At 41.5% G+C, this 21,821-nt stretch overlaps 1 protein-coding gene across 1 annotated transcript in view; it reads right to left on the bottom strand.

Annotated features, from left to right (window-relative positions):
• The window catches only part of pknox2 (pbx/knotted 1 homeobox 2), a 138,345-nt gene that overhangs the window by 55,533 nt on the left and 60,991 nt on the right, over positions 1 to 21,821 (bottom strand). The window contains exons 3-4 of the mRNA XM_024393768.2: positions 16,652 to 16,759; positions 15,395 to 15,531 (exon numbers count right to left, since the gene is read on the bottom strand). Of these exons, the coding sequence (XP_024249536.2) occupies positions 15,395 to 15,531; positions 16,652 to 16,738 (224 nt within the window). The 5' untranslated portion in view covers positions 16,739 to 16,759. The remainder of the gene's footprint in view (positions 1 to 15,394; positions 15,532 to 16,651; positions 16,760 to 21,821) is intronic.

Below are 21,821 nucleotides of genomic sequence, written 5' to 3'. Positions count from 1 at the left end.
GGCCCCGTACCCTCCATATAAATCCCACTTTTCATGCATCCAGGATTAAGCCCTTGTCTCACAGCCCTTTTTCTCCTGTTTCCAATTAAACGGATGGCCGTTTTATTGACAGCGTACACGGTGTGACGCTTCCTGTGTGTTCGACCTCGGAGCATGGGTTTCCAGTACCTGGTTGACTGGGAGGGTTATGGCCCGGAGGAGAGGTGCTGGGTCCCCGCTAAGGATATTCTGGACCCGGCCCTCATCGCCGACTTTCACCATTGGCACCCTGGGGGACCCAGGGGGGTGTATGGCGCCCTTGGGGGGGGTGGTACTGTCACACCCTGATCCTGTTCACCTGGCTTTGTGCTTATCCCCAGTGTATTTATACTTGTGTTCTCTGTTTGTCTGTCGCCAGTTCGTCTTGTCTCGTCAAGCCTACCAGGGTGTTTTTCCGTGCTCCTGTTTTTCCTAGTCTCTGTTTTCTAGCCCTCTCGGTTCTGACCTTTTCTGCCTGCCCTGACACTGAGCCCGCCAGCCGACCTGTACCTTTCGGACTCTGACCTGGTTAATGAACTTCTGCCTGTCCTCGACCTGCCTATTGCCTGCCCCTTGTATTTTAATAAATATCAGATACTCTAACCATCTGCCTCCTGTGTCTGCATCTGGGTCTTGCCCTGTGTCCCCAAATTAATTAGCCTCTGATATCAAGATAAAATGCCAGGGCTAAATTATTGTCCCAGTCCACCCCTGCCATGGAGCTTCTTCAAATAACCCTAGACATTATGGGTATGCACAGCAAGTTTTATTTGCTGACTGGCCCACATCTCCAACACCACAGTATGAGGACAAACAAAGGAGTAAATAATGAACAACAGCAGTAATTACCAGTGGCGTAAAGTAGTTCAGTAAAAATACTTTAAAGTACTTCTTAAGTAGTTTTTTTGGGTATCTGTACTTTACTATTTATATTTTTGTAAACTTTTACTTCACTACATTCCTAAAGAAAACAATCTACTTTGTACGACAGACCCTTTTCTTGACACCCAAAAGTACTCGTGACATTTTGAATGCTTAGCAGGACATGAAACTTGTCAAATTCACACACATATCAAGAGAACATCCCTGGTCATCCCTACTGCCTCTGATCTGGTGGACTCACTAACACAAATACTTTGTTTGTAAAGATGTCTGAGTGTTGGAGTGTGTCCCTGGCTTTCCATAAATAAATAAAAACATTTTAAAATTGGTGCAGTCTGGTTTGCTTACTATAAGGAATGTGAAATGACTTATACTTATATGTTTGATACTTAAGTATATTTAATACCAAATACTTTTAAACTTTTACTTAAGTAGTATTTTACTGGGTGAATTTTTAAGGTATCTTTACTTTTACTCAAGTATGACAATTGGATACTTTCTCCACCACTGGTGAACACATGATTTCATCCATATTTTAGAGGGAATTATTCAATAGTACTGTAAGGTTCCAGGCATATAACAGTCATTGATTGACCTTTTACCAGATTAGATTTTTCCCCCCTGGTTTTGGACCTTTTTCCTGGTTTTGAACATTTTACTTTCATTGAGCTGCTCAGCTCGGAGCATGTAAATGTACCATGTTAATTAACATGAAAATGTTTCTCAGTTCTATAATGTGTCACATTTATCTTCACTCGATTTAATGTTCACTATTTCAGTACTTCTGTATGAATATATCGCCCCATGCTTATGTAACAGATCAGAGATGTGCATGGTTAATCAAATATTCGGATATCCGAATGCTCCGAATATGTTAGTATTCAAATACTTGTGTGAGTATTCATTTTGGGCCCCCCCATAAATTCTAGGCCTATTTTAACACAAAGGCTTTTTCTAACTTAAATAAAAATATCCATGTGACATTTTTACATTCAACGATATATCATTAAAAAAAGTATTATTAATTGAATAAAAAGATTGGTAGCCTTCATGTGTGTAGCTTGTTGTTTATGTTGGCCAATCAATGTGGCAAAGAGGCTCAGTGTGTAGCAAGTAGGGTGAGAGTTCCCTAATGCAATGCAAATTGGAATGAAATAACAGAATTAAAAGTTTGAGAAATGAGAAGACGTAAGCAGCAACAAGCAACCAAAAGGTAGGCTGTTGTTTTATCTGAATGGGATTTGGGTGAAAGCACAGCATGTGGCCTCAATTAGCCTAGCTAGAGAGGCACTGATATATGAGATGATAAATAACACTGTGGCTGCTACAAGTTAGTTAGTCTTGGCTATAGCCCGAGTTGCCTTGGCGTCTCTCTCTCTCCCTCTGTCTGCTCAGCTCACTCATTTCATACACACCGCCCCCTCCGCAGCTGCAGCAATAGAGTGCCAGTCTCTCCCTCGCGCAGCAGTACTTAGGTTAGAAACTTGAGTTTAAAAAGCACATGTATTTCGAATATCTGCATATCTGTCAAAAATGTATGATACTATTCAAATAGTGAAATTATTTCAAACCCTCATCCCTAGAACAGACAGTGATAAATCAGAGAGTGGATCGGACTGAGGAGATTGCACCCTTTACCTGTACAAGTCCTGCTGAGTCAAAGGCTGTCTTAATATGGACACTGTTTACCTGAACAGCCTAAGGTGTGTGTAGGAAGTCAGATGTGTGCACATGCATGTGTGTCCATGCCTGCCTGCACTGCATCAGAGTGGGACCTCCCAACCCACCACCATCACATTGAGCACGAAAAACAGCCAGGCTCTATCTGCAGTGCGACGGAGTGGAGACCGCCGACAGGGGGATCGTTACTCAGGCCATAAAAGAGCCATTTACAGGATGGAGAAGCGAACGGGGAGTCTGTTAGCACGAAGTCTCTCCTCCTGCACCATCCGGGCCACCACAACACACCACAATGAAACGTTCCTCCATGAATCATAGGTGCAGGATACGTGATGACTTAAACATGGATGGGGAATGATTATAAAAAACAGACAATTTTTCTGCAATTTCGTAGGTAAATCAAAGGCACTGTGTGCGTTTCCAAAATGGCACCCTATTTACCTTTATTTACCTTTGTTCATTTTTATTTAACTAGGCAAGTCAGTTAAGAACAATTTCTTATTTACAATGACAGCCTAACCCGGACGACGCTGGGCAAATTGTGCGCTGCCCTATGGGACTCTGCCCTATGGGACTCCCAATCACGGCCGGATGTGATACAGCCTACATGCCTACTGTATATAATGGTCAAAAGTAGCGTAACTTTGGAGTTGAAATGTCTTGGCTTATTGATCTGTACTTATAACTGGGACTTATTTATTCATTAGTTATAGAAAAATCATCCATTCAGAAAAAATTCACAAATTTTACAAAACAGTGCTTCCCCTCAAAAGAGCAACCATTTGTTGCTATTCCACATTTTTTTTTCTGCCATTGTTTTTGTTGGGCGCTTTATGCACAGGCCAGGGGACGAAGGGGGGAGGGAGGCGGTGAGGGAGGTGGCTCTCTCTGTATGTTCACCGTGTTTGCCTTCCTAATCAGTCCTGCCGTATGCCCGGGCGCTTTATTAGAACCTAGTCTGTAGCAGGAACCATGCTGTGGCTCCTCTTGACAAGGCCCTCTCCCCCAGGCTACATGTCTGAAGCACACCCTGTGCAGGGGGCACACACGCACACACACAAACACTCTTTCCCCCTCCACCCTCTTTCTCTGTCTCTCCTACTCTCTCTTTCTTCCCTCATCCATCCTCCCTTCATCGCCTGCAATGCGGGGTAGATGGGCAGAGCTGGCACAGGGTGCAGTGTCTGCTGTATGGAACATCTGAAGTGTGTGTGTGTGTGTGTGTGTGTGTGTGTGTGTGTGTGTGTGTGTGTGTGTGTCTCTGCCTATGTCCTTGTCAGTCTCTGTCACAGTCAGATTGTAGAGAGCAAGTGGGCCCATGGGAGACGGAGGCAGATGGGATGGTGTCACCTTCCTTTCATTGGAGCGTGACACTGTCATCAATTCAGTTTTTTGCCAGTTTCCTCTATCCATGTTACTCCTTTCAAGCTGTACTCTGTATTCACCATTCAAACTGTCCAGTCAGTTTGAATCTATTCAGTCATATCAGCTGTGATGGTTAATGTATAAGAGTTAGATTACCTGCAGTTGACGTTATCGAAGATGATTACTTTCGAAAGTACCTATATCAAAGTTCTGGTCATTCTTATCATTGGATTACCCAGATTATTTGACGTTAACAAATATTTCCACAAGTTCTCTGTATCCATAACAATATCAAAGTTCACATCGCTGGTTAACCTCCTCACAAATATCCGACAGCCCTTCCTCTCTCCACCTCAGTCAAGTAATATGGCAAAAACCCCGTAAAAAACAACCAGATATTGGACTGACCGAGCCAATAAACCACAGGGCTCTGACACAAACTCCTCTAACTCCTCCATCTCGTGGCAATTTAGCGCCAGGCAGCTGACTTCACGAAGGGATGCCTTTTAAAAGAACACGGGAGGCTAGCTTTGTGCCATCAAACAGCGCTGGTCGTTAGGATGTCGGAAGCCGATGGGAGCCGAAATGGCAGCGAGAGTTTCACAGCGGCAATAGTAAACAGACTTTATGGTGCATTACCGAGGCCCAAGAGCAGACAGCCTGCATGGCGTACCTCATCCCAGCGCACAGTCAAATTAAAAGCGTTCCCGCCGTGTATGATATGGGATGCCTTTGCCTCGCTGCTGCGCCTCAAAGTCTTTGCTCTATGGAAACACATGCCTGTGCATGCTAACACACACACACACACTCTCAAATACACAAGCACACACAGACACACAAGTGGTGCGTGCAAACACACACTCTCTCATTCCTCTATTCCCTGTGAATAAGTCCATCTACTGGACTTCAATAAGTGCCCATGTGACTGTTACCCCCATCCACACTTGCACACATCCATGCAAACACACACACACACACACACACACACACACACACACACACACACACACACACACACATACAGTTGAAGTTGGAAGTTTACGTACACATTAGCCAAATACATTTAACTCAGTTTTTCACAATTCCTGACATTTAATCCGAGTAAGAATTCCCTGTTTTAGGTCAGTTAGGATCACCACTTTATTTTAAGAATGTGAAATGTCAGAATAATAGTAGAGAGAGATTTATTTCAGCTTTTGTTTCTTTCCTCACATTCCCAGTGAGTGAGAAGTTTACATACACTCAATTAGTATTTGGTAGCATTGCCTTTAAATTGTTTAACTTGGGTCAAACGTTTTGGGTAGCCTTCCACAAGCTTTCCACAATAAGTTGTGTGAATTTTAGCCCATTCCTCCTGACATAGCTGGTGTAACTGAGTCAGGTTTGTAGGCCTCCTTGCTCGCACACACTTTTTCAGTTCTGCCCACAAATTTTCTATAGGATTGAGGTCAGGGCTTTGTGATGGCCACTCCAATACCTTGACTTTGTTGTCCTTAAGCCATTTTGCCACAACTTTGGAAGTATGCTTGGGGTCATTGACCATTTGGAAGACCCATTTGCGACCAAGCATTAACTTCCTGACTGATGTCTTGAGATGTTGCTTCAATATCTCCACATCATTTTCCTGCCTCATTATGCCATCTATTTTGTGAAGTGCACCAGTCCCTCCTGGAGCAAAGCACCCCCACAACATGATGCTGCCAGCCCCGTGCTCCACGGTTGGGATGGTGTTCTTCGGCTTGCAAGCTTCCCCCTTTTTCCTCCAAACATAATGATTGTCATTATGGCCAAACAGTTCTATATTGTTTCATCAGACCAGAGGACATTTCTCCAAAAAGTACGATCTTTGTTCGCGTGTGTAGTTGCAAACCGTAGTCTGTTTTTTTTATGGCGGTTTTGGAGCAGTGGCTTCTCCTTTGCTGAGCAGCCTTTGAGGTTATGTTGATATAGGACTCGTTTTACTGTGGATATAGATACTTTTGTACCTGTTTCCTCCAGCATCTTCACAAGGTCCGTTGCTGTTGTTCTGGGATTGATTTGCACTTTTCGCACCAAAGTACGTTCATCTCTAGGAGACAGAACACGTCTCCTTCCTGAGTGGTATGACGGCTGCGTGGTTCCATGGTGTTTATACTTGCGTACTATTTCTTGTACAGATGAATGTGGTACCTTCAGGCATTTGGAAATTGCTCCCAAGGATGAACTAGACTTGTGGAGGTTTACAAAAATGTTTCTGAGGTCTTGGCTGCGTTTGAAGGTAGGCCTTGAAATACATCCACAGGTACACCTCCAATTGACTCAAATAATGTCAGAAGCTTCTAAAGCCATGACGTAATTTTCTGGAATTTTTCAAGCTGTTTAAAGGCACAGTCAACTTAGTGTATGTAAACTTCTGACCCACTGGAATTGTGTTACAGTGAATTATAAGTGAAATAATCTGTCTGTAAACAATTGTTGGAAAGATTACTTGTGTCATGAACAAAGTAAATGTCCTAACCGACTTGCCAAATCGATAGTTTGTTAACAAGAAATTTGTGGAGTGGTTGAATAACGAGTTTAATGACTCCAACCTAAGTGTATGTAAACTTCTGACTCCAACTGTACATACACACATCCCACCTACACAGGGTTCTAATCCGATATCAATGCAAAACACTCGGGTGAACCAGCATAAGAGAAGCTTTCAGCATAGGCCCACTACAGAGGAGAGTAAATCATAATACACCACATACAGGGCTTTGCACTGCAATTTGGGCCATTTAAAAAAAGGATGGCATTGGCACCAATGTCAAGGGAAAGGAAAAATATATGTATTTACTGTTGAAAATAAGCATGTTATAGCATGTAAGGCTGTTTACTTTCCATTTGGAGATTTAAGATCTATGACAAGTATGTGACTTTTGTGTGAAACAGAGTGGTCCATTTTGTCAACCATTATGTAGGTTTCAAGTTCACAGCACGTCCGTTATTTTCTCTATCTACAGAACAGAGCCCTATACATACTGTACCTCAATATCTCAATAACCCATGTATGCAAAAATAGTTGCCACATTGATTCTGTGAGATACGTTCCTGTTTTCCTTTTTTACTACAGCTTTACAAATCAAAACAACGTAGCTAAATTCTCCCCATCCCACATTTCACTTACATTTACAACCACAACAAATTTAAAAAACGCCTCTCGTTCATCCGCCGACGTGTTTCCATCTAAAAGTGGGCGGAACTTCCATCAGTTGGGCATAGTGGAGAGACTGCTGGAAAACAGACCCCCTGCTAGCTCGCTAATAAGACAAGCCCAGCGCTTCTTCATCAGAAGGTTCATAACTCGTTAGGGTAATTACAACTATCACACGTTGATTCCACCGGTAGTAATTAAGAGACAACTTGTCAAAGAGAATAGAGGAGCTAGACAGCTCTTCCGCACACGACAAACTCACTATCCAGGCAATTAGCTAAAGGCTTCAGTCATACAAAAGTTATACTTAAATCCGAACTGGTTCTCTAGTAGATTATTAAGAATGTCTCAACCTGTGTTCAAGAATGTACTTTTTCCCTTTATTCAGATTACAACCTCTCACTCAGTTATTTGAAAATGAAATCATCTCCAAAATATCCCATAAAGAGTTGGTTGCAATGTCAGTTTAATCCACTGGAAAAGACAGAACAAATATTACAACAAATAGTATGGTTAAACTCAAATATACAATTGATTAAAAGACTATATTTTTTGAAGAAATGTTTACAAATGTCATAATCTTTGTAAATTATATCATAATTAGGACTGGTGGAGTTATGTAACACACGCAGCTTTCAAAAATGTATGGAAATAACCTAAAAAATGGAAGAGGCAAGTGGATGGGGTGTCACGTTCTGACCTTTATTCCTTTGTTTTGTCTTTATTTAGTATGGTCAGGGCGTGAGTTGGGGTGGGTAGTCTATGTTAGTTTTTCTATATTTTCTATTTCTGTGTTTGGCCTGATATGGTTCTCAATCAGAGGCAGCTGTCTATCATTGTCCCTGATTGAGAACCATATTTAGGTAGCCTGTTTTCCTTTGTGTTTTGTGGGTGGTTATTTTCAGTCTTTGTGTGTCTGCACCAGATAGAACTGTTTCGGTTTCACTTTGTTGTTTTGTATTTTTGAAGTGTTCAGTTTCTTATTAAAAAGATGAACACTAAACACGCTGCGCTTTGGTCCTTTCCTTCTTCCACCGACGACAACCGTTACATGGGGGAGAAAATAAGGAACTTATCTGTCAGCCCTGAATTAAAGACCAGTATTGGTTAAAGAAATAGTTAAATAAAAAAATATACCATTTTCATTTAAGGACAAAAAAATTGACAGCTGTGCCATACAGATTGCAAAATAGTTGAAGCGATTTTCGATGTACCGATTCCATGGTTTATGAACTGATACACAAAATGACGCTGGATTCAAAACAGAGTTTTTCTATTTAAATGATTATACAAAGTTCTTGCAATCAATAGAATGTTATATACAGTATATGGGGAATACAACCATCCCAACTCTGTAGATTTTGCTGTGATGATTTGTTTTGTACTGTCCATACGTAGTTTGTTTTTGGTCGCAGGTTCAGGAGTGGCTGAAGAATTGCAACATTTACATGGCTTTTTCTTTGCAATTCTGCCTAGAAGGCCAGCATCCCGGAGTCGCCTCTTTACTGTTGACGTTAAGACTGGTGTTTTGCGGGTAGTATTTAATGAAGCTGCCAGTTGAGGACTTGTGAGGTGTCTGTTTCTCAAGCTAGGCACTCTAATGTACTTTTCTTCTTGCTCAGTTGTGCACCGGGGCCTCCCAATCCTATTTCTATTCTGGTTAGAGACCGTTTGCGCTGTTCTGTGAAGGGAGTAGTACACGGCATTGTACGAGATCTACAGTTTCTTGGCAATTTCTCGCATGGAATAGTGTTCATTTCTCAGAACAAGAATATACTGACGAGTTTCAGAAGAAAGTTCTTTGTTTCTGGTCATTTTGAGCCTGTAATCAAACCCACAAATGCTGATGCTCCAGATACACAACTAGTCTAAAAGAAGGCCAGTTCTTCTTTAATCAGAACTACAGTTTTTAGCTGTGCTAACATAATTGCAAAAGGGTTTTCTAATGATCAATTAGCCTTTTAAAATTATAAACTTGGATTGCGGTGGCAGGGTAGCCTAGTGGTTAGAGTGTTGGGACTAGTAACTGAAAAGTTGCAAGTTCAAATCCCTGAGCTGACAATGTACAAATCTGTCGTTCTGCCCCTGAACAGGCAGTTAACCCACTGTTCCTAGGCTGTCATTGAAAATAAGAATTTGTTCTTAACTGACTTGCTTAGTTAAAAAAATTTTTTTTAAATTAGCTAACACAATGTGTCATTGGAACACAGGAGTGATGGTTGCTGATAATGGGCCTCTGTACGCTTATGTAGATATTCCATAAAAAATCTGCCATTTCCAGCTACAATAGTCATTTACAACATTGACAATGTCTACACTGTTTTTCTGATCAATTTGATGTTATTTTAATGGACAAAAAAATAGCTTTTCTTTCAAAAACATGGACATTTCTATGTGACCCCAAGCTTTTGAATGGCAGTGTAAAAAAAATAATAATAAAAAAAATTACAATCCAGCGCTTCTTAGGCTAATTACAACTATCACACATTGAGTCTGCTGGTAATAATTAAGAGACGACTCATCAAAGAGAATAGAGGAGCTAGACAGCTCTTCCGCACACAACAATCTCACTATGCAAGCAATTAGCGAAAAAAACTGACGTGTGCACAAACATTAATAATAAAGAGATGCTGCTGACTAAATTCCTGGATAAATTACAGCGATTCTAATTCAAACTTTTGTCTCGCTTTGAAACTTCTCAACCCCCAAATGGCGGTAGGGAACTGGAACAGTGCCTAACAGGGGAGGAGCAGCTTTCTGGAATTGAGAATGTATTTGCTTCCTTTGCATCATTCGACAGTCGTGGGAGGGAGGCAAGACAGTGGCTTTGAAGGCTACTCATTGATCATGCTTTAAAGTTGTGTATAAAAGTATTTTATTAATTATAGCACAGTCTTTTGTCATAAAGGCCATCCAAATAAGAAAACAAGACAAAGATGGGAGTAGTCTGTCTTTAATCCAAGAAGGTTTCCAACAATTTGTTCATCAATTGGCACAGAGTCTGTTCATGTCAGATTTGATTTAACCAAAAATGACTAGTTACAGTATACTGTATTCAATGTACAGTATGTGTCGAGTTAGCTATTGGCATTGCAGTAGCATGTGTTGTGTGTTGTGCTGCTGCATGTTGTGAGTGCACTATAGGAGATGATCAATGTAGAGGAAGACAGGAAACTGTCTGCTTTGTCTGTCAATGTTTAGAATGTTGTAAGACTATTTAGAAGTGTCGGAGAGGATGAAAAGGCAAGCCCCTTTGCTTTCAGTTTCATACCCTTCAAGTGATAGGGTTAGGTGTGTGTGTGTGTGTGTGTGTGTGTGTGTGTGTGTGTGTGTGTGTGTGTGTGTGTGTGTGTGTGTGTGTGTGTGTGTGTGTGTGTGTGTGTGTGTATACAGTACATCCATTTGTGTATGTGTGTGTGAGCACGACGGCGAGCCCGCCTGTGAGTGTGTGTTTTCAGGAGGGAACTGTAGTGAGTGAACAGGCAGCAAGGGGCTGGGGCTGAGTCTGTCTTTTTCAGCGCTCACAGCCCCCCTCAGGCTGGCTGCTCACATCAAAGAGAAGCCTTGTATCTCAGAGGAGCTTAGAAATTCAGCCCCAGGCTTGGCGAGGCCTTCACAGCTCTCGCCTAAGGGGCCTGAGCAGCCAACCAAGGGCCAAGAGCACTCAGACAAAAGCAGTGGATAACCGCACTAGGGGAGAGCCAAGGAGCTAGGACAGCGAGCCGAGCAAAGAGTATGCAGTGTCATCCTGGAGCTTGCTAAAGACGGTATAGGGGAGAATATAAATTCTTCTAGGTAGCACAAACTAGTGGTTTCTTGCTGGAGCATGATTTCTCGCTCTGCGATTGCTGAACATATAAAAAAAATTATGTGTTCTATGAATAATTTACTTCATAAATAGATAATATTAGCCCATTATGAAAGTACATTAATATTCAAGTGATGAGTTGGAGAGGAGGGTGTTTTTCAGAATCTATGTTTAGTTTTCAGTTGGCAGCAACTGTCTATTCCCTTCATTACTCTTACAAGTTACAAGCAGAGGCTTGTAAAAAAAAAGTAAAACAAATATATAACATTATGTTATGAACAGCAGTGCCCATAGGGGGAACAAAGGCACGTGCCCCCTCAGATTTGTCCTGTTATTAAATTTGTCAGATGTTAAATTAATGTTAATGTTGAAGGAATTACTAATACATGTTTAAGCCCACGTTTTATCATAATTATTTATAAAAATGATCTATCGGCAGTATTTTGGGGAGGGGGCACACTGACTGGACCAGGAAAAGAGTACCCTGTTCTCAGCAGTAAGTGGTTCATTCCAATGTGCACCACGGAGCAAGAGAGAGAGAGTAGAGTGACACACAGCATTTGATTTTAGCTGCCGTTGATTGGCAGGAATCGCAGGAGGTATATTTGTAAATTAATTTGATCAAGCTATGTAGCCTATTGATTTCATCTTGATGAATACATTTTTTTTTTGTTTCCCTGTAGTACTAGCCACCTAGCAATTTTATAAAGTTGGCTTTATCTAGCCAGTGTCACGATCGTTGTTCGAAATGGACCAAGGCGCAGCGTACTTAGCGTTCCACATGTTTAATAAATATAATGAAACTCACCAAAAACAATAAAGAAGCAAATGAAACGTGACGTTCTGTGCTGCTCACAGGCAGCTACACAAAAACAAGATCCCACAAACAACAGGTGGGGAAAGGCTGCCTAAATATGATCCCCAATCAGAGACAACAATAGACAGCTGCCTCTGATTGGGAACCATACCAGGCCAACAAAGACATAGAAAACATAGACTACCCACCCTAGTCACACCCTAGGCTGGGTAGTCTCTAAGGTGAGGGTGTGACAGCCAGCTAGATATGTTCCCAATCTCCCGACCTCATAACTAGAAACCAAGCCGTTTCAGACTATCAATCCAGTTAGAGGAGCTTGTCTAACTATCTAACTATCAGCATGCCTGCTGGCAAGGTTGGAAGACTTTAGAAAAGCAATCAATTACTAAATGTACTGAATAAGACTCACATTCCTTTCAACCTTTTACCCAGATTTTAGCAGAGATGCAGAGAAGCATATTACATTTTTTTTTCTCCAAAGAACCACCAGTCAAAAGGATACAGACAGCTCAAGAGGTATACTTAAATATGCAGAAAAATGCTTGGTTTAAATTTTATTTAATGTGATAATATCATGATATTTTGTCTATTAATTATGATATGATATGTTCCTGTATTGATGATGTGTGTTACGATCCAATGTACTGTGTTGTAATGTAAATATAATATCCTAGACATGGTAGTGCAGTATACAGTGTTAAGATTTTAATTTTTCTATTTTTTATTTCACCTTTATTTAACCAGGTAGGCAAATTGAGAACAAGTTCTCATTTACAATTGCGACCTGGCCAAGATAAAGCAAAGCGACACATACAACGACACAGAGTTACACATGGAGTAAAACAAACATACAGTCAATAATAAAGTAGAAACAAGTCTATATATGATGTGAGCAAAGGAGGTGAGATAAGGGAGGTAAAGGCAAAAAAAGGCCATGGTGACAAAGTAAATACAATATAGCAAGTAAAACACTGGAATGGTAGATTTGCAGTGGAAGAATGTGCAAAGTAGAAATAAAAATAATGGGGTGCAAAGGAGCAAAATAAATAAATAAATAAATACAATTAAATAAATACAGTAGTGAAAGAGGTAGTTGTTTGGGCTAAATTATAGGTGGGCTATGTACAGGTGCAGTAATCTGTGAGCTGCTCTGACAGCTGGTGCTTAAAGCTAGTGAGTGAGATAAGTGTTTCCAGTTTCAGGGATTTTTGTAGTTCGTTCCGGTCATTGGCAGGAGAGGCGGCCAGAGAAAGAATTGGTTTTGGGGGTGACTAGAGAGATATACCTGCTGGAGCGCGTGCTACAGGTGGGTGGTGCTATGGTGACCAGCGAGCTGAGATAAGGGGGGACTTTACCTAGCAGAGTCTTGTAGATGACATGGAGCCAGTGGGTTTGGCGACGAGTATGAAGCGAGGGCCAGCCAACGAGAGCGTACAGGTCGCCATGGTGGGTAATATATGGGGCTTTGGTGACAAAACGGATGGCACTGTGATAGACTGCATCCAATTTGTTGAGTAGGGTATTGGAGGCTATTTTGTAAATGACATCGCCGAAGTCGAGGATTGGTAGGATGGTCAGTTTTATAAGGGTATATTTGGCAGCATTAGTGAAGGATGCTTTGTTGCGTAATAGGAAGCCAATTCTAGATTTAACTTTGGATTGGAGATGTTTGATGTGGGTCTGGAAGGAGAGTTTACAGTCTAACCAGACACCTAGGTATTTGTAGTTGTCCACGTATTCTAAGTCAGAGCCGTCCAGAGTAGTGATGTTGGACAGGTGGGCAGGTGCAGGCAGCGATTGGTTGAAGAGCATGCATTTAGTTTTACTTGTATTTAAGAGCAATTGGAGGCCACGGAAGGAGAGTTGTATGGCATTGAAGCTTGCCTGGAGGGTTGTTAACACAGTGTCCAAAGAAGGGCCAGAAGTATACAGAATGGTGTCGTCTGCATAGAGGTGGATCAGAGACTCACCAGCAGCAAGAGCGACCTCATTGATGTATACAGAGAAGAGAGTCGGTCCAAGAATTGAACCCTGTGGCACCCCCATAGAGACTGCCAGAGGTCCATACAGCAGACCCCCCGATTTGACACACTGAACTGTATCAGAGTAGTTGGTGAACCAGGCGAGGCAATCATTTGAGAAACCAAGGCTGTCGAGTCTGCCGATGAGGATGTGGTTATTGACAGAGTCGAAAGCCTTGGCCAAATCAATGAATACAGCTGCACAGTAATGTTTCTTATCGATGGCGGTTAAGATATCGTTTAGGACCTTGAGCGTGGCTGAGGGGCACCCATGACCAGCTCTGAAACCAGATTGCATAGCAGTGAAGGTATAGTGAGATTCGAAATGGTCGGTAATCTGTTTGTTGATTTGGCTTTCGAAGACCTTAGAAAGGCAGAGTAGGATAGATATAGGTCTGTAGCAGTTTGGGTGAAGAGTGTGTCCCCCTTTGAAGAGGGGGATGACCGCAGCTGCTTTCCAATCTTTGGGAATCTCAGACGACACGAAAGAGAGGTTGAACAGGCTAGTAATAGGGGTGGCAACAATTTCGGCAGATAATTTTAGAAAGAAAGGGTCCAGATTGTCTAGCCCGGCTGGTGTGTAGGGGTCCAGATTTTGCAGCTCTTTCAGAACATCAGCTGACTGGATTTGGGAGAAGGAGAAATGGGGAAGGCTTGGGCGAGTTGCTGTGGGGGGTGCAGTGCTGTTGACCGGGGTAGGGGTAGCCAGGTGGAAAGCATGGCCACCCATAGAAAAATGCTTATTGAAATTCTCAATTATAGTGGATTTATCAGTGGTATCAGTGTTTCCGATCTTCAGTGCAGTGGGCAACTGGGAGGAGGTGTTCTTATTCTCCATGGACTTTACAGTGTCCCAGATCTTTTTGAGTTAGTGTTGCAGGAAGCAAATTTCTGCTTGAAAAAGCTAGCCTTGGCTTTCTAACTGCCTGTGTATAATGGTTTCTAGCTTCCCTGAAAAGCTGCATATCACGGGGGCTGTTCGATGCTAATGCAGATCGCCATAGGATGTTTTTGTGTTGGTTAAGGGCAGTCAGGTCTGGGGAGAACCAAAAGCGTGATTGTGTGATTTACAACAGTCAGAATTGCACCCTAATTAAAATGACAATTAAACATGTAACAAGGTATGCTTGGATAACATATGCAGACAAATAGACATATTTTTGACATAGAATTAGGCATAATGATTATAGCTCTAGATTGCAGGAGAAAAGCTGTTTCAGGTGTTTGAAAATGCAAAAATTCTCCAACCACTCCAAACAATTCTCCAACCACCAAAATAATGTGTGCCTGACACCCCTGCTTGCAAGGACTTCTTAATTGCAATACTGCATTTTTAAAGGGCATTCCATTCAGAAGTTACACAAATAATGTGCTTGAAAATGGAGAAAACCAACTGTTATACGTAGCATTGGGAGTGCGTGTTTGTGTTTGCGTGCTTGTGTGTGTGTCAAACCAATCAAATAGAAGAGGACAGGTGTTCCCTTCAATGCCTGATTCTTCTCAAGGTTAGTTCAAAGGAGTTTTGCCTTACCACTTTTTGGAGAAGTTTGCTGAATTAACAGAGAGAATTTACAGTATGGCACAAAGAGCTTTACATTGTAAATGTATTTTTTGAGACCACATCTTACCTGTACACGGCCCGCTTGTCTGACTCCAGCTGGGCCTGGGGGTCAAGGGTCACACTGACGGGGGTGTTCCCAGCCGCCGAGGATGCTGAGATGTGGACCTGCTGGGCCTTGGAGTTCTGTTGGGTGGTGCCTGTCATCTGAGGGCACAGCAAACAGAACCACAGTGAACTACAATACATAGACTGGTAGCCCTGGTCCCAGATCTGTATGTGAATAAGCCCTCTTTTGAATGGGCTTTTGACTTAGAAGACTGGGTATGTGTTCCACTATCTTATCTCTATCGTGCAGACACACACCTTATCAGATTCTGTGAACTACATGAGAGTGGATAGACAACTGGCTTGATCTTTCTACAAGGCCTATAAAAGATGAGTGTGTTACTGGGATGTGACAGTCTGGATGTGTACAATGCCTCTCTTCAATTGTGTTGGTCCCCTACCCCCACCTCTCTCTCTTTCTCATTCTCCCCCTTCATCCTCTCTCTCCCCTCAGCCTTTGGAGAGAAGGAAATTAGGCCCCTCCTCCCCCCTCCAAATCCCTCCTTACCCCACCCCCCTCTGTGTTGGTTTGGGGAGGAAGCTTCAAGTCTTAATCCCAGCTCCAAATGGGAAATAAATTAGCTTCTTCACACTTAACTAGCTCTCATTTGCATTTTGTTGCCAACGCTGACTGAGACTCGGGAGATCTCCCCTGGCACTAATCCTCCGGGTGAAAGGAAAGAGTGGTAGAGAGGAGACAAGGAGGGGAGTGGTAAAGGTGCTCTGGCAAACCTGCTCTACTTCCTTCTCTAGGATAGCTAGGACGAGGTTGAGGTTGAACTGTTTGTCTAAGGTCATTTTGTCTCCTAATGACGGTGGTTGAGATTGAGGTAGGATAAGTCCTAGATCACAGGAGGCTGCTGATGGAAGGATGGCTGATAATAATGGATGGAATGGTGTGAATGGAATGGTATCAAACACGTGTTTGATGTGTTCGATACCATTCAATTTATTCTGTTCTAGCCATTACTGTACTTTCAGCCCATACCCCCCAATTAAGGTGCTATCGGCAGCATGTGTCCTAGATATACAGTTTGGGCTAGCCTCTACTTCAAACTCTTATAACAATGTTTGTTTGGAAGTGCACTTGATTAAAGACAAATAAGAGACTCGGGATTTTTCAATTCATGAACTGAATTTCAATACATTTCCTGGATTGACTGAAATAAACAACTGTCTTGGACCCCAACCCTGAGCTGACCACTGGTGGTGTACTGACCTGTTGGCTCTCCTGGTACGATGGTGGAGGAACGCTCTGGGTGGCCATCATTGTCAGTGCTGGTGCTGGGGACACATGTTGCATCATGGGACAGCTTCACATGGAGACCTGCAGGGGGATACAAACACACATGGTGTTGGGAGTACATTACATGCATTTTTGTAGAGTAGTGAACTACATGTAGTTCAACTAGTAAGTTTACTACATTTTGCAGTAGCTTGGTGGTAGTTGAACTAAAGTCTAAACTAGGTTGTGTTTTCAGTAGTTAATTACTTTTTTGCCATGTAGCTGTGTAGCTAACTACTGGATCTACCCACAACTCTTTTTGCAAAAACAAAAGAAGATATGGGTGAAGTAGGCAATCATATACTTTATTTTTCAGCATCAGACCTGCCTAATTTTTACTTGAAAAATACTGTCGTTTTTTTTTGTTTAATAGGCTAAATTACACATAATGTTAACCCCAAAGTTATCTGTTCTTGCAATTTGTAGTCATTGACATTTCAGATTTACATATGATCATTTTTCACAAAGTAGTTTGGATGTGAACTACTTTTTGAAAATAACTTTAGTTAAGTAAACTATATTTTTCTTAAGGTTAGCTTTAGTGTACCTTAACTTCTTACAGTGTAAAGTAATTGGTAGCTTGATCATCTTTTCAGATGAGCTTCCCCAACACTGATTATACTGTATGTAAACATCAGGTGTTGTGTTGTGATAGAAGTGGCCTCTAACTGCTGGTCCAGGGTCAGAGCCCGTATTCATAAAGTATCTCAGAGCAGTAGAGCTTATCTACAGTTATGCTTTTTACAATAGACCATGATGAAGAAGAGCTTGTTTCAATCCATATCGCAGAAGTTCAGCGCTATAGCGTGTTTGAAATTTAAAGGCGATCAATGCAGTCTCCACATTTCACGGTAAACCCTGTATATGTCGGTTCAATTCCGAAATTACCTTTAAATATCAATTACTCTAAAGCACTGAACATCCATTATACAGATTGAATCGAGCCCTAAGACTAGATCAACACCCCTCTGGGAAGCTTTATGAATAGGCCCGTGTATTTACTTATCCTCCTAATCAGCTTTAGTTGGTGTTTTTCCTTGCTACTCTCAATACCTTGCTTGGTGCATTTCAATGTACATTAATAAAATACTTGATTGTTTGGATTTAACAGGGTGATAACACATTTTATTAAAAACATTTACAAGCATTTAATGACTTGAATAAATATGCTTATGCAGCAATTGCCACATTTTGACAAAGGTAAGCAGAAAACTCCCTTTCACTAAATCCACTAAATGATTAACTTGCTGTACAGTATGTAAAATGTATCTGGTGTTGAGAATGACTGAGCAGCAGTTGTCTGGTTTATTACTGTGCAAGGCAGCCACCAGGTGCTGCTATGATTAAGTAATGGGAGAGGGGAAGAATACTGATCTGTAATTTTTCTCCTCCCTGTGTTTTCCAACTGTCACTCCTACATTCTCTGTCTCTCTCTCAATTCAAAGGGCTTTATTGACATAGGAAATATATGTTTACAAGTGAAATAGATAATAAACAAAGTGAGGGAAAAAATTATGAACAGTAAACTTTACACTCACAAAAGTTCCAAAGGAATAGAGACATTCCAAATGTCATATTATGGCTATATACAGTGTTATAACGATGTTAAAATAGTTAAAGTACAAAAAGGAAAATAAATAAACATAAATATGGGTTTTATTTACAATTGTTTTGTTCTTCACTGGTTGCCCTTTTCTTGTGGCAACAGGTCACAAATATTGCTACTGTGGTATTCCACCCAAAATATACTGTATGGAGTATATCAAAATTTGATTTGTTTTTGAGTTCTTTGTGGGTCTGTGTAATCTGATGAAAATGTGTGTTTCTAATATGGTTATACATTTGGCAGGAGGTTAGGAAGTGCAGCTCAGTTTCCACCTAATTTTGTAGGTAGTGTGCACATAGCCTGTCTTCTCTTGAGAACCAGGTCTGCCTATGGCGGCCTCTCTCAATAACAAGGCTATGCTCACTGAGTCTGTACATAGTCAAAGCTTTCCTTAATTTTGGGTCAGTCACAGTGGTCAGGTATTCTGCCACTGTGTACTCTCTGTTTATGACCAAATACCATTCTAGTTAGCTTTTCTTAATTCTTTCCAATGTGTCAAGTAATTATCTTCTTGTTTTCTCATGATTTGGTTGAGTCTAATTGTGTTGCTATCCTGGGATTCTGTGGGGTCTTTTTGTGTTTGTGAACAGAGCCTCAGGACCAGCTTGCTTATGGGACTCTTCTCCAGGTTCATCTCTCTATAGGTGATAGCTTTGTTATGGAAGGTTTGGAAATCGCTTCTTTTTAGGTGATTCTAGAATTTAACAGCTATTTTCTGGATTCTGATTATTAGTGGGTATCGGCCTAATTCTGCTCTGCATGCAATATTTGGTGTTTTACATTGTACACTGAGGTTATTTTTTGCAGAATTCTGCATGCAGAGTTTCAATTTGGTGTTTGTACCATTTTGTGAATTCTTGGTTTCACCCCAGACCTCACAACCATAAAGGGCAATGGATTCTATAACTGATTCAAGTATATCAAGTAAATATCAAGTTGAATTGGTATATCGAATGTTATGTTCCTTTTGATGGCGTAGAAACCTTCTTGCCTTGTCTCTCAGATCTTTTACAGCTTTGTGGAAGTTAACTGTGACACAGATGTTTAGGCTGAGGTATGTATAGTTTGTTGTCTACTCTAGGGCAACCATGTCTAGATGGAATTTGTATTTGTGGTCCTGGCAACTTGACCTTTTTTGGAACACCATTATTTTTTGTCTTACTCAGATTTACTGTCTGAGCCCAGGTCTGACAGAATCTGTGCAGTAGATCTATGTGTTGCTGTAGGCCCTCGCTGGTTGGGGACAGAAGGACCAGATCATCAGCAAACAGTAGATATTTGACTTCAGATTCAAGTAGCATTAGGCCGGATGCTGCAGACTGTCCTAGCTCTCTCTCTCTCTCTCTCATACATATGATACATTGTAGACATGTATACCATAGCTTCTAAATAAGTCCACAAACAATGTAGCATCACAGAATAAGTGACATTGTAATAAGAAAACAACATTACACACAAAAGGGAATCAGTGCCCTTGTTTTTCCCATGTAGTGGGTAGTAGGTTATACTTATTACACCAATCTAATCAGTGTCCAATTAAAGCTCCAGTCAGTGGACTAATTGCTATTGTCCAGAGCTGGAGGAATCCTGCAGGGTTGTCTACTGTACCAAGTGGAGTTCCCTGGGGAGCTCATTGGCTTATAGGGTCTCTGGAGTTGACACACACACACACACACACACTCACACAAACACAGGGACCCCCTACCTGCATCACAACCTGTTAGGTAAACACAGCAGGCTCACCTCAGTGTGTTTCTAATGGTCTATCTATGTGACTGTGGGCTATATGTATATACTGACTACACAATACCTAACTTTTTGATACAATCATATTAACCTCATAGTAAGTAAAAAAATATATCATAGTATATACACTGCTCAAAAAAAATAAAGAGAACACTTAAACAACACAATGTAACTCCAAGTCAATCACACTTCTGTGAAATCAAACTGTCCACTTAGGAAGCAATACTGATTGACAATAAATTCCACATGCTGTTGTGCAAATGGAATAGACAACAGGTAGAAATTATAGGCAATTAGCAAGACACCCCCAATAAAGGAGTGGTTCTGCAAAGGGTGACCACAGACCACTTCTCAGTTCCTATGCTTCCTAGCTGATGTTTTGGTCACTTTTGAATGCTGGCGGTGCTTTCACTCTAGTGGTAGCATGAGACGGAGTCTACAACCTACACAAGTGGCTCAGGTAGTGCAGCTCATCCAGGATGGAACATCAATGCGAGCTGTGGCAAGAAGGTATGCTGTGTCTGTCAGCGTAGTGTCCAGAGCATGGAGGCGCTACCAGGAGACAGGCCAGTACATCTGTGTATACAGTATACACATGTTGACCTGTCTTTCTGTGTACTGTATATACACCAATACACATATTGACCTGTTTGTCTGTGTATACAGTATACACATGTTGACCTGTCTTTCTGTGTACTGTATATACACCAATACACATATTGACCTGTCTGTCTGTGTATACAGTATACACCAATACCCACAGTGACCTGTCTGTCTTTGCATGTACAGTGCCTTCAGAAAGTATTCATAAACCTTGACTTATTCCACATGTTGTTATGTTACAGCCTGAATTCAAAATTGATTAAATATATCTCAGCGCAAGTGATGTCACCGATTGAAATGCTACTAGCATGCATAGCTAACTAGTTAGCCATTTCACACCGGATACACTCACATTCATACATACACACACACACAAACACACGCATATTCATCCACGCAAGCATGTACAAACACACACCTACAGAGTGTCTATCCCCTCTTGCTGACAATGCTGTATGCTCCTCACCCCCCACACACCCCTGTTCAGCACATTCAAACCTAACCAACTCCTCACCCCCCCACAGACCCCTGTTCAACACACGCAGACCTGACACACTTGGCTTGACCTCTTGAAAGCTACCCTCCTCTACAACACTCCATCTTTTGAACACACACAGACACACACATGCATGCACAGACACACACATACACACACAAAAACATACTCACACACACACACACACTTTTCCCATGCAAAGCACAACATCAGTGAATTAGCATGTCTAGTCATGAGCATGAAGGTCCCTCAGGATGCTATGGTATGAATCACAGTAATTGCTTGTGTGTTTACAGAAAGATTGGGAGCGGTACTGTGGAATAGATTATATTTTTCATCCTTACTAAGAAGGCTGAACTTGTATGGTACTTGTTAACAATCAGAGGTGCCCAGAAGTTAAGTCATATTGACATTGTGAGTCATACCAAAGCAAGGCAGAGAGTTGCTTTGGACTGCACCATTTCAACTGTATTTTACAGGCAGAAAAGACTAAAAGCAGGGCACAAATTCCGATACTTCCATGCAAATAACTGAGACATTATAAAATGTTCTTTAAAAACAGCTGTATAGCATACCCAGTATTTAGCATAAATCATGTGCCTGCTCTACTCTGAATAGAAACAGTGTCTTTGAGTTTGAGGGGTCACAAGTGC

The sequence above is a fragment of the Oncorhynchus tshawytscha genome, linkage group LG30, assembly GCF_018296145.1.
Source record: "Oncorhynchus tshawytscha isolate Ot180627B linkage group LG30, Otsh_v2.0, whole genome shotgun sequence".
NCBI lineage: Eukaryota > Metazoa > Chordata > Actinopteri > Salmoniformes > Salmonidae > Oncorhynchus > Oncorhynchus tshawytscha.
Note: the sequence above shows the minus strand (reverse complement) of the source record. Positions and strands in the feature narration are given on the sequence as shown.